The sequence below is a fragment of the Cicer arietinum genome, chromosome 5 (assembly GCF_000331145.2).
Source record: "Cicer arietinum cultivar CDC Frontier isolate Library 1 chromosome 5, Cicar.CDCFrontier_v2.0, whole genome shotgun sequence".
NCBI classification, from domain to species: Eukaryota; Viridiplantae; Streptophyta; class Magnoliopsida; order Fabales; family Fabaceae; genus Cicer; species Cicer arietinum.
Window position 1 is genome coordinate 62,405,240 of NC_021164.2, and position 12,678 is coordinate 62,417,917.

At 34.6% G+C, this 12,678-nt stretch overlaps 1 protein-coding gene across 10 annotated transcripts in view; it reads left to right on the forward strand.

Moving 5' to 3' along the window:
• The window catches only part of LOC101498080 (serine/threonine-protein kinase ATM), an 85,244-nt gene that overhangs the window by 55,847 nt on the left and 16,719 nt on the right, over positions 1-12,678 (forward strand). For all 10 annotated transcript variants that reach the window (XR_012163164.1, XM_073368579.1, XM_073368573.1 and 7 more), the window contains 14 exons: positions 281-350; positions 1,841-1,958; positions 2,104-2,227; positions 4,033-4,167; positions 7,168-7,284; positions 7,408-7,455; positions 7,592-7,696; positions 7,911-7,997; positions 8,312-8,742; positions 9,475-9,541; positions 9,614-9,688; positions 10,189-10,311; positions 10,560-10,724; positions 11,961-12,059. Coding sequence is in view for 9 of the 10 variants with exons in the window: in XM_073368579.1 (XP_073224680.1) it covers positions 281-350; positions 1,841-1,958; positions 2,104-2,227; positions 4,033-4,167; positions 7,168-7,284; positions 7,408-7,455; positions 7,592-7,696; positions 7,911-7,997; positions 8,312-8,742; positions 9,475-9,541; positions 9,614-9,688; positions 10,189-10,311; positions 10,560-10,724; positions 11,961-12,059 (1,764 nt within the window). In the remaining variant the exon portion in view is untranslated. The remainder of the gene's footprint in view (positions 1-280; positions 351-1,840; positions 1,959-2,103; positions 2,228-4,032; positions 4,168-7,167; positions 7,285-7,407; positions 7,456-7,591; positions 7,697-7,910; positions 7,998-8,311; positions 8,743-9,474; positions 9,542-9,613; positions 9,689-10,188; positions 10,312-10,559; positions 10,725-11,960; positions 12,060-12,678) is intronic.

Consider the following 12,678-nt stretch of genomic DNA (forward strand, 5'->3'; position numbering starts at 1 on the left):
AGAGTGAAGTGACTCGTATGCAGACTCTTAGCAGAATGGAGGAGTCATTATTTGATATGAACAATGGACACTAGGAAGGGTGATGTGAAGGGAATCGGGAATGGTGTGGAGGTGTTATCTTTTGAAATGGTTGGGGGTGGCTGACGTCATGAACCAAATAAGGCACTGCTTCTCTTATTGTCTTTCAGTTTTCTGGGTCCATATTTTCTGCACTTATTCCTTGTTATCAGGCTTTGTTTTCTGAATTCTCCTACCATTTAATGTTTTTGTATTATTGCAGATACATTCCAAAGGCATTAATATCGAACTTGTGGAAAATTTCATTTTGGATCTGGATAGGAAGTCAAAAGGTATAATGGTCAGTTTCTATACATTTCTTACATGAATGTTAATGCTATGGTGAATGCTTGTAGAGCTGGTTTCATGTGAAATAACATTATGCCCAGAATCTTTTGGTATAAGTAGACATCTGATGGGGTTGATTCTTATCATCCCGTTGTTTTTTTTTGTTCCAACCTTTTTTAATATATTTAGCACAACTCTACTTCAAATGGCTGAAAATGGAATCTGCCCAAGTATCATTATATTTATTTATTTTTTGAACTTTGACGCAATAACTTTAGGCACATAAACGTTTTACCTGAAGTGAAAACCAGTTAGTTTAGCTTAAGTTTTGGCAGTTCCATGAACTGTATGCAATCACTTGCATGAAGATTTCTATGGTAACCCTTAAAAAAGACCGTAAATATTATCTCGAGCGATTTTAAGTGATACATTATTATACAAAATTTATAGTACTAATTCTTTTATGTATGGATATAATTAATCACCTATAAAATATGTTTATCTGTAGTTAGTTGCTAATGCGATTGGAATTACCAATCAAATTAACTTGTATTTATTGTAAATAAAATATAATTACAGCCTTGTGTAATTACAGCCTTGTGTAATTACACCGAGAGAGAGAGAGATTACAGACATGTTACTGAATTTATGTATTGAATATTCAGTTTTGCTCAAATGATTACAAGAGGAATAGTCGGCTATACATGGTTACTCTTCAAACGCACAGCTGTCATTCAGAAGGACAACTGTCACTAACTAACTATTACACTTGTAACTTGCCATGCAAGCTACGAGTACATGGGAAGTTTCTCCCACAAGCTAGACGAATACAATACTAACTATTACTAATACTAGCTGGACAAATATAGCACCAACAGTACACATTCTCATATAAACACATCAATTACATAATATTTCATGATTACAACTCAAGCGGCTTCACGGGCTGCCAACACATACGCGTGTGAGACCAACACACTGCCGCCAGATCCGTGCGAGATTGCACGAGCAGCTACTTCTGGCTACCATCTTCTAGTGCTGGCTGTCGTGGTACTGCTCTGCCATATTCTGCGGATTTTTTTTGGTGATCTTATAGCAACCTTTTCTTTTCACCTCACGCAGAACATTGTGTCCGGAACTTCATCTGCTGCTGTAACCTTTGATAAAATATTACCTAAAAATGTGTTTATAAGTGGAAAGCTTCTCTCACTTTACGAGCCAGGAGACCTTGTAATCAGTTTGTGTAAGCGGCAATGTAGAAAATTACTCTGGATAAGAATCTTAGAAGATTCTCTATTCCGTAATCATTCTGAACTCTGTAATTGAAATTCCTTCTTTTTTAGAAATTCATACTAAAGCTTATAACTAACCTATAATCAGTGGGTTTTCTTTCTGATTTTTTTTCACAATGTATGTGAAGATATGATGGTTCTTAGCTGTTATGTTATGTGATTAAAATGTTAACTGTGCTACGATTATCCTTTTATGTTTGCAGTTGAGAAAATTTCATTGGAGAAGTCTACAGTGTGGTTAACAGATGGTAAATCTTTTGAGACGTGGATTTGTCCTTTGGTGTATTCACTTAGTGTCTACTGCAATGATGTGGTACTAAGGTATCATGGACTTACTTACTAGCAAATAGCTATTGGCAGTTAAATATTGGCAGTTAAAATGTCACTAGCTATTAGCAAATAGTTAGACTTTCTCGTGCTTTCTCTTCCCTGTTCACTGCTCATCTTCTTAGGACGCTGCTTCCAGATTATGTCAAGATATGATATTGTTGAAAGCTGAAGTTGCCGAGCTTCTTTTGCCAAGTATTTTTGTCAACATCGCCGCAAGGAAGGATCTGGAGATTGATCTTCACAAATTAATTTCTCAGCAGGTCGTATTTCATAGATGGAAACTCTGCTCCTTTATTTATTTTATATATTTTTACAGAGCTATTGATTCTGTCATTTAATTATTTTGAAAATGTTGATGATATAAATATGATGGCACTACCAGTTTACTGCCTAAATCGCTGGATTAAGTTATTAGGCTTCTTACTTTAGCTGCTGCGAGCCTATGTTTTGCTGGATGATGTGAAAGGATATTATAATATCTTGATCTTAGAGTATCTTATATTATTTTTTAAAAGTTTTTTAATGATACTAGGGATAGCTATAAGTGTCTCATTTGAGTTATGCACATTTCTTAAGAAAATCATTATGTGTACTAATTTCTATATGATAATATGAACTTCATTTAATAAAGTACCCTTATTAATAGTAGTTAGTAGAACAGTTAGGTGGATTGAAATAAAATAATTTAGTACATATTAGTGGAAAATAGTAATTAATGCTTCGTTGGTAATATGTAAAATGACAAATAATGAGAGAAGTAAATATTTCAAATGAGTCACATAATGAGACAGAGGTAGTACTTTAAACATGAATTCAACTTCATTTTGTTTTCTGCAATGTCAAAATCTGTTTCTGTTTAATATCCCTCAAGTATAGGGATTCAGTTGAATAGGATTACTAATAGGGATTTAGTTATATATAATTACTAATAGGGATTTAGTTATATATAATTACTAATAGGGATTTAGTTATATATGAGTACTAATAGGATTTGGTTATTTAGTAATCTAGTATATATATATCCGATGTATTGCCAACATATTTCAATTCAATAAATATGATTTTACTCTAATTCTTGAGATGGTATCAGAGCTCTTGATCTTTGAGAGTCTTGCTTCCGCATAAACCCTAACCGCCTTTATTGCGGTAAACTTGAGCCACCGTCATTGTGGCCCTTTGCTGCCTTCATTGCAGTCTGGAATGGCCTTGTCACTACACCTTGGTGCCTTCATTGTGTGTAGTGATGGTTGTTATTGATGGCCTTTATTGTTTGGATAACCAAGACTCAGCTTCGAAGTTATTCAACAACAATAACTCATTTTTTCCAAAATCAATAAAAACCATTAGGAATAAGGTTCTTTTGTACCATTGCCGTCATCATTGCAGATTCCTTTTTCTTGAAACCTTAGCCACCGTTATTATGGCCCTTGCTTCCACATAAACCTACCGCCTTCATTGCGGTTCCGTCTTTATTGCGGTTTCTATTTTCCTAAAATCTTAGCTACCTTCATTGTGGTCCTTTTTGCCGCCTTCATTGCGGTTTCTATTTTCCTGAAATCATAACCACCTTCGTTATGGTCCTTTTTGCCGCCTTCATTGTGATTTCGCCTTTATTGCGGTTTCTATTTTCCTAAAACCTTAGCCACTTTTATTTTGGCCCTTTTTGCTGCCTTCATTGCAGCAACTTGAGATTTCTTTTTGGCCTAATTTGCACTCGATATAGTTCCTCCCATGAAAATCTTGCAGATCTTCTAACTAAAGGGCTATACAGTAGCAACTTTGAAAGAATTGTATTCAAGTTGGGAATGGAGAACACCTATTCACCAGCTTGAGGGGGAGTGTCAAAATATGTTTCTGTTTATTATCCCTCAAGTATAGGGATTCAGTTGAATAGGAGTACTAGTAGGGATTTAGTTATATATGAGTACTAATAGGATTTGGTTGTTTAGTAATCTAGTATATATATATTTGATGTATTGCCAGCTTATTTCAATTCAATAAATATGATTTTACTCTAATTCTTGAAAGTAAGTATATATGATGTGTTTGTTGTTGAACTTTGCAGTTGAAGGAGCATATATTTGCAGAGTCAAATAAGATGATCAAATCAATTCAAGTGATTTTGCATTGCCTTAATGAACTTCGTGTTTGTTATGTCATGGAAAGATCACTTGTTCCATCAAGGCATGAAATGTCCAAGGTGAATATAAGTTATATGCCCTATTTTAATCATTTAATGATATTTTATCTTTTTTGTTTGTAAGTTTGTGAAGTAATATTATCTTTTCCTTAAATAGTTCTTAAATTAGGTTTGGCATTTTTATTTTGTTAATCAGCCTAGTATTGTATGCTTGATTAATCCATTTTTTCTTTCATTTTTTAATTCTAAGTTCACAAAAAAAGTAGGAAGTGCTTTTATGATTGTTTCCAATTGGTGATGGAGTTTAAACTCAAATTCAAAACCTAATAAGATTCATGTTAATATTGTTAAATTAAATTATGATAATTATTTTCAACTATAGTTAGATACCAATCTATTAGCAATTAACGGTTTCTAGGACACAATATCTGAGGTTCTAAAGGTGTTAGTTGGCTTGGCAATCGGTCGGGTAGAAGTGAGTTTAATTTTACCCAACTGTGGTTCGAACCTCAAGGGATGAACCTGGACCCTGCATAGAATATAAACATTGTAAAAATATGTTATTTGTGTATTTCTTGTGTGTCTCAAACAAGATCACACATCTTCTATTTATAATGAGGTTACAATAATTACATTCAAATACTAGGGACTTGTATTTAACTACAAGTTCTACCATTGAACCTAGGAAATTGTACAGTCAAAGAATAATAAATCATACTTTGAATTCTAACACTCCTCCTCAAGCTGGAGCATACATATCATATGCACCAAGCTTGTTACATATAGATTCAACACGAGGACCCCTAAGTGACTTAGTGAATATGTCAGCCAATTGATCATTTGATCCAACAAAATTAGTTGTGATTTCTCCAGAAAGAACTTTGTCTCTTACAAAATGACAATCAATTTCTATGTGCTTTGTTCTATCATGGAAGACCGGATGTGCAACTTGGTTATCACAAATTAGTTTCATTACATTGACATCTCCTAACTTGAGTTGTTTGAGTAACTGTTTTAGCCATGTAAGTTCACAAGCCGTTGCAGCCATAGCACGATATTTTGCTTTTGCACTCGTCTTGCGACTATGTTTTGCTTCTTGCTCCGCCAGAATATCAAATTACCTCCAACAAGGACACAGTACTCAGAAGTGGATCTTCTATCTGATGGTGACCTTGCCTAATCAGCATCAGAGTCGCCAACAACATCGGTATTACCCTTGTCTTCATAAAGCAATCCTTTGCCTGGTGCATTCTTGATATACCTAAGAATATGAATCACAGCATTCCAGTGACTATCACATGAGATTTATGCTTGTATATATATATATATATATATTTTTGTGTGTGTGTGTGTACATTCTTCTCACATAATAGAAAGACCTCCACCTCCACTTGATCTCAAAGCTATCACCAGAGCTACTACCTCCGTCATTGCAGGAGACACACGCCCTACCATTGTTACCGGAGACCGCCAATCTGCCAACAGTCAAAACCCTGCTTTCAGAAGCGTCGTCACGTGCCAGCTCTGACCGTCCTTTGTGCCACTGTTTGTTCTTGCCATTTCGGTTTGTCACCCGGCTTTATTTGTCCCTCTTCCAACTTGTGGGTCCTTCATTCATGCTCGGGACTGGAGACATGAATATGAACAGATGTATATGGTCCAATAACATTGATCTAAAACTTCTTCATGCTCAGGACTAGACGTTTGGAGTGTGGACAAATACATGTGACCTTATAGCATATCAAGGATAGGCTCTAATAACTTCTTTGAATTTAGTGTAGGTCTAACTCTATTCCAGAAGCTAGCACAAGATGTGAGGACTAAGAACTACTTGAGCCTTATAAGGACTACTACAGCCATATCTATAGTTTTCAGTTTTTAGGTCAAAGTCAACCCCACAAAACTGGCTTATAATGAGAGATTTACCTAAAGTCTATTTAGGCCTTATATCTAGCCAATGAGTGGCTTATGTTTTTCCCAACACACTTGCTTACGCCTAGCACTATTGGGCTTGGTGTGTGGACAGTACAGTGACCTATTTACTGGTCAAGGATAAGCTCCGATACCATCTTATGTGTTGTGATTCACTTAACTAAGAAAATTGGCTTCTAAGGTGAGGATTGCCTAAGTTTTATAAGTTTTGTTGAGGTCTTATCTCTAGATAATGTGGAACTTTGAGGGTTTCTCAATACTAGATGAGTGGGAGCTCATCACGCTCCCTCACGATAAGGACTAGACACATATGAAACATGGATCCAATAATAGATATCTTAACACACCAGCCACACCTAGGATTGGACATCTTAAACGTGGACAAATATGGGTGGCCTATGTTGCATCACAGTCTCGTTAGCCTCAAGCTCAAAGTCTTTTATGTTTTAGACTTAAACCCTTTGACAGTAAGTGAATCAAAACAGAAAGAAAATCTTCCTATTCCCACTTTTCAAAAACTTCCAGCATATTAATAATTATTCAATGAAATTCATTTCATGAAAAGTGATTAAGGAAAAAAGTGAGACACATATGATGAAATCTATGTTACAACATGAACCAAGTTTTAAGTTGTAAGATCATATCCGAAGCATTTAGTGTATATGAACCAAGTTTGTTACATATATAGTTAAAACTTGTGTTTGCTGGTCATTTGAGTTGACAAAGTGAGTGGTGATACCTTCAGATAAGATCTCTAGTGAAATATAGTTAAAACTTGTGTTTGCTGGTCATTTGAGTTGACAAAGTGAGTGGTGATACCTTCAGATAAGATCTCTAGTGAAATATAGTTAAAACTTGTGTTTGCTGGTCATTTGAGTTGACAAAGTGAGTGGTGATACCTTCAGATAAGATCTCTAGTGAATTTTCACAATCTATCTCAATGTGTTTGGTTCTTTGGCAAAGCTTTGATTTGAGACCACATGCTTACAACATGATTATCACTAAAACCTTCCCAAAATTTAACCTCTTGAAGTATTTGTTTGAGCCAAATGAGTTCACCCTTTCTACTGTTGCTTTGTTGGTTGAATAAGCCAGGGATAGACTGTTAACTGTGGTTTGGTTTTGCAGAGTTCAAGACCTCCAAATTATAGCTCAAAATCCCGGTCCACTCCTGCAAAAGCAAGACAGAGACAATCTGCTGTTGTTTCTAGTGGCTTGGCAGAATCACCATCTTCATGGGAGAAAGTATTGTCTCCCTTGCGGTTTTCCTTGAAAGTGTTCATTTTTTCCTGAAGAATTTGAACCTAGAGAGGGCAATATATTTGTTTCTAAATGTATTTAACTCTTTTATTTTTTATATTTTCCAAGGTTTATTGGCTTTCAGTTGATTATCTTCTTGTTGCCAAGGCTGCAGTTGTAAGTGGAAGATTGTCTGCACTCCATTTCTCGTTCTATCTCATTTTCACTAGTTTGTTATATTATCTTTTTCTTTCTTATCCTTTAAATCTGTTTATATAAATTTCGATTACATGTACTTCTCGTTCTATTATAGAGTTGTGGATCATATTTTACTTCGATGATGTATGTGGAACACTGGTGCGAAGAGCAATTCAAAGCTATGAGTGTTGGAGGTCCTGATTTCTCTCATAACGAAATGGTAAGAAGTACAACCTCATTGTGAAATACAAGTTGATCCTTCTAAACTATTCAACTAATATGTTACACTATTTCAGTCATTTCGTATTTATATAGGTAAAATGGATGCTTTGGATAGATATAAATTTGTTAACTGTTTGTGAAGACTGCCTTGGTTAATGTTCACGTCCATTACTAATGATATCCTTTCTCTTTGTTGTCTTCCTCCATATCAGTTGCCTGATCATATCGAAATTCTCGTCTCAGCAGTCACTAGAATCAATGAACCTGATAGCTTATACGGAATCCTTCAGTGCCACAAGGTTAGTGAGCATGATCGTTTCTTCATGTTGCTTTACCATCTCATAACTGAGTGGTCGAGTAATACGTTGTCGGGATCCGAATCAACCTAAAAGCTTAACCTTGCTTTTAGGTGCTGGCCCATTAACATTCAACTTGTGAGGAAATAGTTTGACTAATTGGTGTTCTCAATTTTCCAAAGAATATAATTTTCCTTGCTTCCTTGTGGGTTTAGGCTGTTTTTTATTTTTATTTTTATTTTTATTTTAGTGCTATTTGTTTTGGGTTTTGCCTTATGTTTCTTAATCTCTTTTATATTGGTTATTGTCAACAATAGTTGACTTCTCAAGTAATCACGTTCGAGCATGAGGGAAACTGGGGAAAGGCTCTTGAGTACTATGATTTGCAAGTTCAATCAGGTATCTTATTACCAAAGGACATCAGTTCGAGAAGTTTGTCACTGGAACAAGCTGGACCAGCAAAATCATCATATTTTGCCACAGAGGTAGATGAGATTAGGCAGAGTAGAGCTTACAAAGGGTTGATTAGATCATTGCAACAGATTGGCTGCACACATGTACTTGATATGTATTGTCAAGGGTTGACATCAAGCAAGGAAGAGCTTCGGCATGACAGAGAATTTGCTGAATTGCAATATGAGTCGGCTTGGCGTGCTGGGAACTGGGATTTCTCTTTACCATGTGTAGGAACTAGTTTTCCTCAAACTAAAAATATCAAATATGATCATTTTAATGAAAATTTGCACAGGTAATACGGGTAGATATTTTCTTATGTTCAATACGCACACAAATGCACACATCATAATATATTATCTAACGTTATGTGATAATTTGCGTTTACTCATGCCCATATTCAGTTAATGTACTATGTAATTAGTTAGTTGTTAATTGTGCTTTCGTGGAGCCTTGGAAACCAAATATTGATTTGTATGAACTCAAACCATCTGCTTTTGTGTGAGAATTTGAACCTCAGACTTCACTTAGAAACTACTATGTCATGGCAATAGTATAGTTTTTGAGTTTATAGGTTGCTAGCCATGGTTGATTACTGAGGAAAATAACTCTGATATTTTATTCAAGTTTTTAATTGAGTACATGCACTAATTCGTTTAAATAAACTATTCTAAACCTAATGGGCCTAATTAATGGGACAAATAAAATTATTATATATTAATACTAACCTACATTATCTACAACAATTACTTTTTGTGGTATGGTTGATTCCTTATAAATTGAAATTGCATTTTATTTACTGTCCACTTAATGTATTAAAATTGAATTGACAGTTGAAGATATTTACCAACGTCATTAACTATCCATAATCTGCATTTCCTTTTAGGTGGTCATGCATGTAAGTGTATTGTGTAACTTGCATATCTATGCAAGGCATGACACTAGTCAATTTGGAATGAAAGTCAATTTGTAACTTTCTACTGTTAGAAACTTTCTCATGAATAGTATCGAATTATTTTTTATGCAGTTGTTTAAGGGCGCTCCAGGAAGGTGATTTGAGTGATTTCCAGAGAAAACTGAGAGATTCAAAGCAGGTAATATTTGTTTCCTCAGTTGAGTTGATGTGCTTTAGGACTTCAGGCAATTAAAAATGTTTTGCGTTCTAGGAGCTTGTGTGGTCTGTTTCTCATGCAAGTGAAGAGAGCACTGAGTACATTTATTTGACTATCATCAGACTCCAGGTACCCGTTTATTCAAATTGTAGGTCCTTAAGATGATATCTATTTGTATTACATCTATGCTCTATTGTTATAGTGTTAAGTCGAAGTTATTGGATTAACGAGTGAACTTTGATTTGATTTTGGTTTTATTGTGAAGTTCTAGAAGACTAAGCACTCACCTTTATTTATACTAGAAGTAGATTTCTAATCCTAATTAAACAAGGAAACTAATCATGATAATAATTAACTCCTATGATGATCTAAGATACTCTCTTGATTTTAACTAATTCTCTGCATTGAGAGGATTTATGTTGTGTGTTTTGCATAAAGCAATATGATGTGTATTTGACCTCAAAGTGACTTACAATATGCAACTCAGTTGTTCAACCTCCCTGCTTGTCCGTAGTAGAAGTCCATTGGTACAACCATAGGCTAAGCACCAAAAAATGATCCTTAAATTTATTAAACAAATAAAGTAGTGAGGCTATTTTCTTATGTCTTCCATATAATCATTTTGACAGATGCTTTATCATCTTGGCATGGCTTGGGATTTACGCTGGAGAACTTGCCAAAATGATAGCATAAAGTTCTCTCTTCAGAAGAGAAATGTGTCTCTTGAGCCTGTGATTCTTTCCATTGAACAGGTATTTTGTGTATCTGAGCCTTTCATGGCAAAAGCATGTTTTTTTGCTACGTAAAGTAGTATATTATAAAATTCACAGTGATTAGTATTTGGTAGGATTGATGGCTACATTTTATTAATGTAGCTGAGCCAACCTAGTGGGAAAATACTTGGGTATTGATGTTGTTGTATTGAGACAAGGATTAAACAATCCTTGAGACTACTTCTCATAGACTGATGATACCTTGCACTGTTTATATTGTCAACTAGTTGTCTTGGCTGGATATGGATTGGTACTCAATTTTGCAACGGACGCAACTGCATATGAATTTGCTAGAACCATTTTTACCATTTCGACGAGTTCTACTTCAAACTTTGAGTTGTAAAGATAGTATGTTGCAACATCTTCTGCAGTCTGCTACCACACTTCGGAAGGTATAAAACGCTTACTTCCACGGATAGAAGTTACATTAAAATATATATATGTGTGTGTGTGTGTGTGTATATATATATATATATATATATATATATATATATTAGGACAACGACGTGCAATTAAGTGGTTAATGAGATATCGTGATACTTCAATCATTTTATAATTGTGAATTAAGTGGTTAATGAAGTGAGATATCATGATACTTAGGTAATTTTATAACAAGTTAAATAAGAGGTAAATGACTTGCAATTTAGGACAACGACGTGCAATTAAGTGGTTAATGAGATATCGTGATACTTCAATCATTTTATAATTGTGAATTAAGTGGTTAATGAAGTGAGATATCATGATACTTAGGTAATTTTATAACAAGTTAAATAAGAGGTAAATGACTTGCAATGCGTCGGTTAATGAAGTAGTCTAGGTGGTTAAAAAAATCAGGGGTACTGTTAGGATATAGAAATAGGGATAATAAGGAGTTTGTTAGTAGTTGTATTCTTAGGTTGTTAGTAATTGTATAGGTGTAACTATTTTGGTGTTTATGTTATTAGTAAGTTACCATAGACCTAATCCCTGTCCTAATGTATTGGAAGTCTTTAAATAGAGGCTTTGACCCCTTTAAAAAAACATCTTTTAGCAACTTTATAAATCGAGTGGTGTAAACCATTGTAGGAGCATATTCGCTCTTGTGTATCATTTTCTTTGGAGAGATTCTCTCCTATTATTTGTTATCTTTTTTCTAAATATTTGTGTTCTTCCTCTAAATCCTTGGAATCCAATTCTTGGGTTCCTAACAAGTACTTTTGTTATTTAATAACAAGTTAAATAAGTGGTTCATTGTTAAGCATAGTTATGGAGATTGTATTTTGCAACATCTTACATAGTCTGCCACAATACCTTATTAAGTCATCATTGAGAGAGATGAAAAAATCTTTTCCAAGCCTCTAATTAACAACTTGAGCTTTAACGAGATTTGGTCATTGACATGGTTTTATGACAACCACTTTGACCAATTGGTGAAGAATTCTATGCTTGCCTCTTCCTTTCTCATTAAAATTAATTTTATGCTCTTAAGGTTGGCCTCTGTATTGTTTGTTCACTTTTCATTATTGGATCAGTGAGTCTCTAGCTAACAGCTTAAGCTTTTACGAGAACTGGTCTTTGATATTGTCAACAATGTCATAATGATTCAATCCTGGTTTATTTTTTTTATACACTATTCACCATTTTTGCAGGGATCTAGGTTTTCTCAAGCAGCTGGTGCTTTGCACGAGTTTAAGTCCCTTTGTGTTGGAACCGAAGGACAGTGTTCAGCTTTATATTGGCTTGGAAGGGTAAGATAGCTGCCATGACTGAGTAGTGATTGTGTGTGTCTGGTGATAGACAATAGCTTCTGTTTATTGGGGAAAAACTGGAATGAACCACACTTCACGGACAAATGAAGAAAATTTTGAAATATGATTATATGTCAAGTGTGATTTTTTTCATAAAATATTACGCTGTGTTTGTATTCAGCAATTTAAAATATAAGGTAATATGAAATATAGAGAAATTGAATTGCAGCATATCAAATACGTCAATTTATGAAATCCTGGGTCTGGATAATTTGTATAGAAATCAAAATTTCATTGCAATAGCAAGTAGTAGGAGAAGAAGTATGAGACTTGAAAGCTAGAAAGATAAACTTCAAAGGTTAGAGTAGAGATAATCTTAATGTTATTTTATGATTTGATAGTACCAGCTCCAATGACTGGCAGTTAATCCACTGAATAAGCATGGATTAGGGTTGCCTCTCTTTTAGACTCTATACACCATGTTGAGAATGAGGATACAAGGTAGCATATGAGTGAAGTAGTTACAAATACAATTTATAATCATCCTTATTACTGTAATTACATAGAATCAGGCCATAATTACCCTATTTACATCGACTCTAACATGTATTCTTGCAGA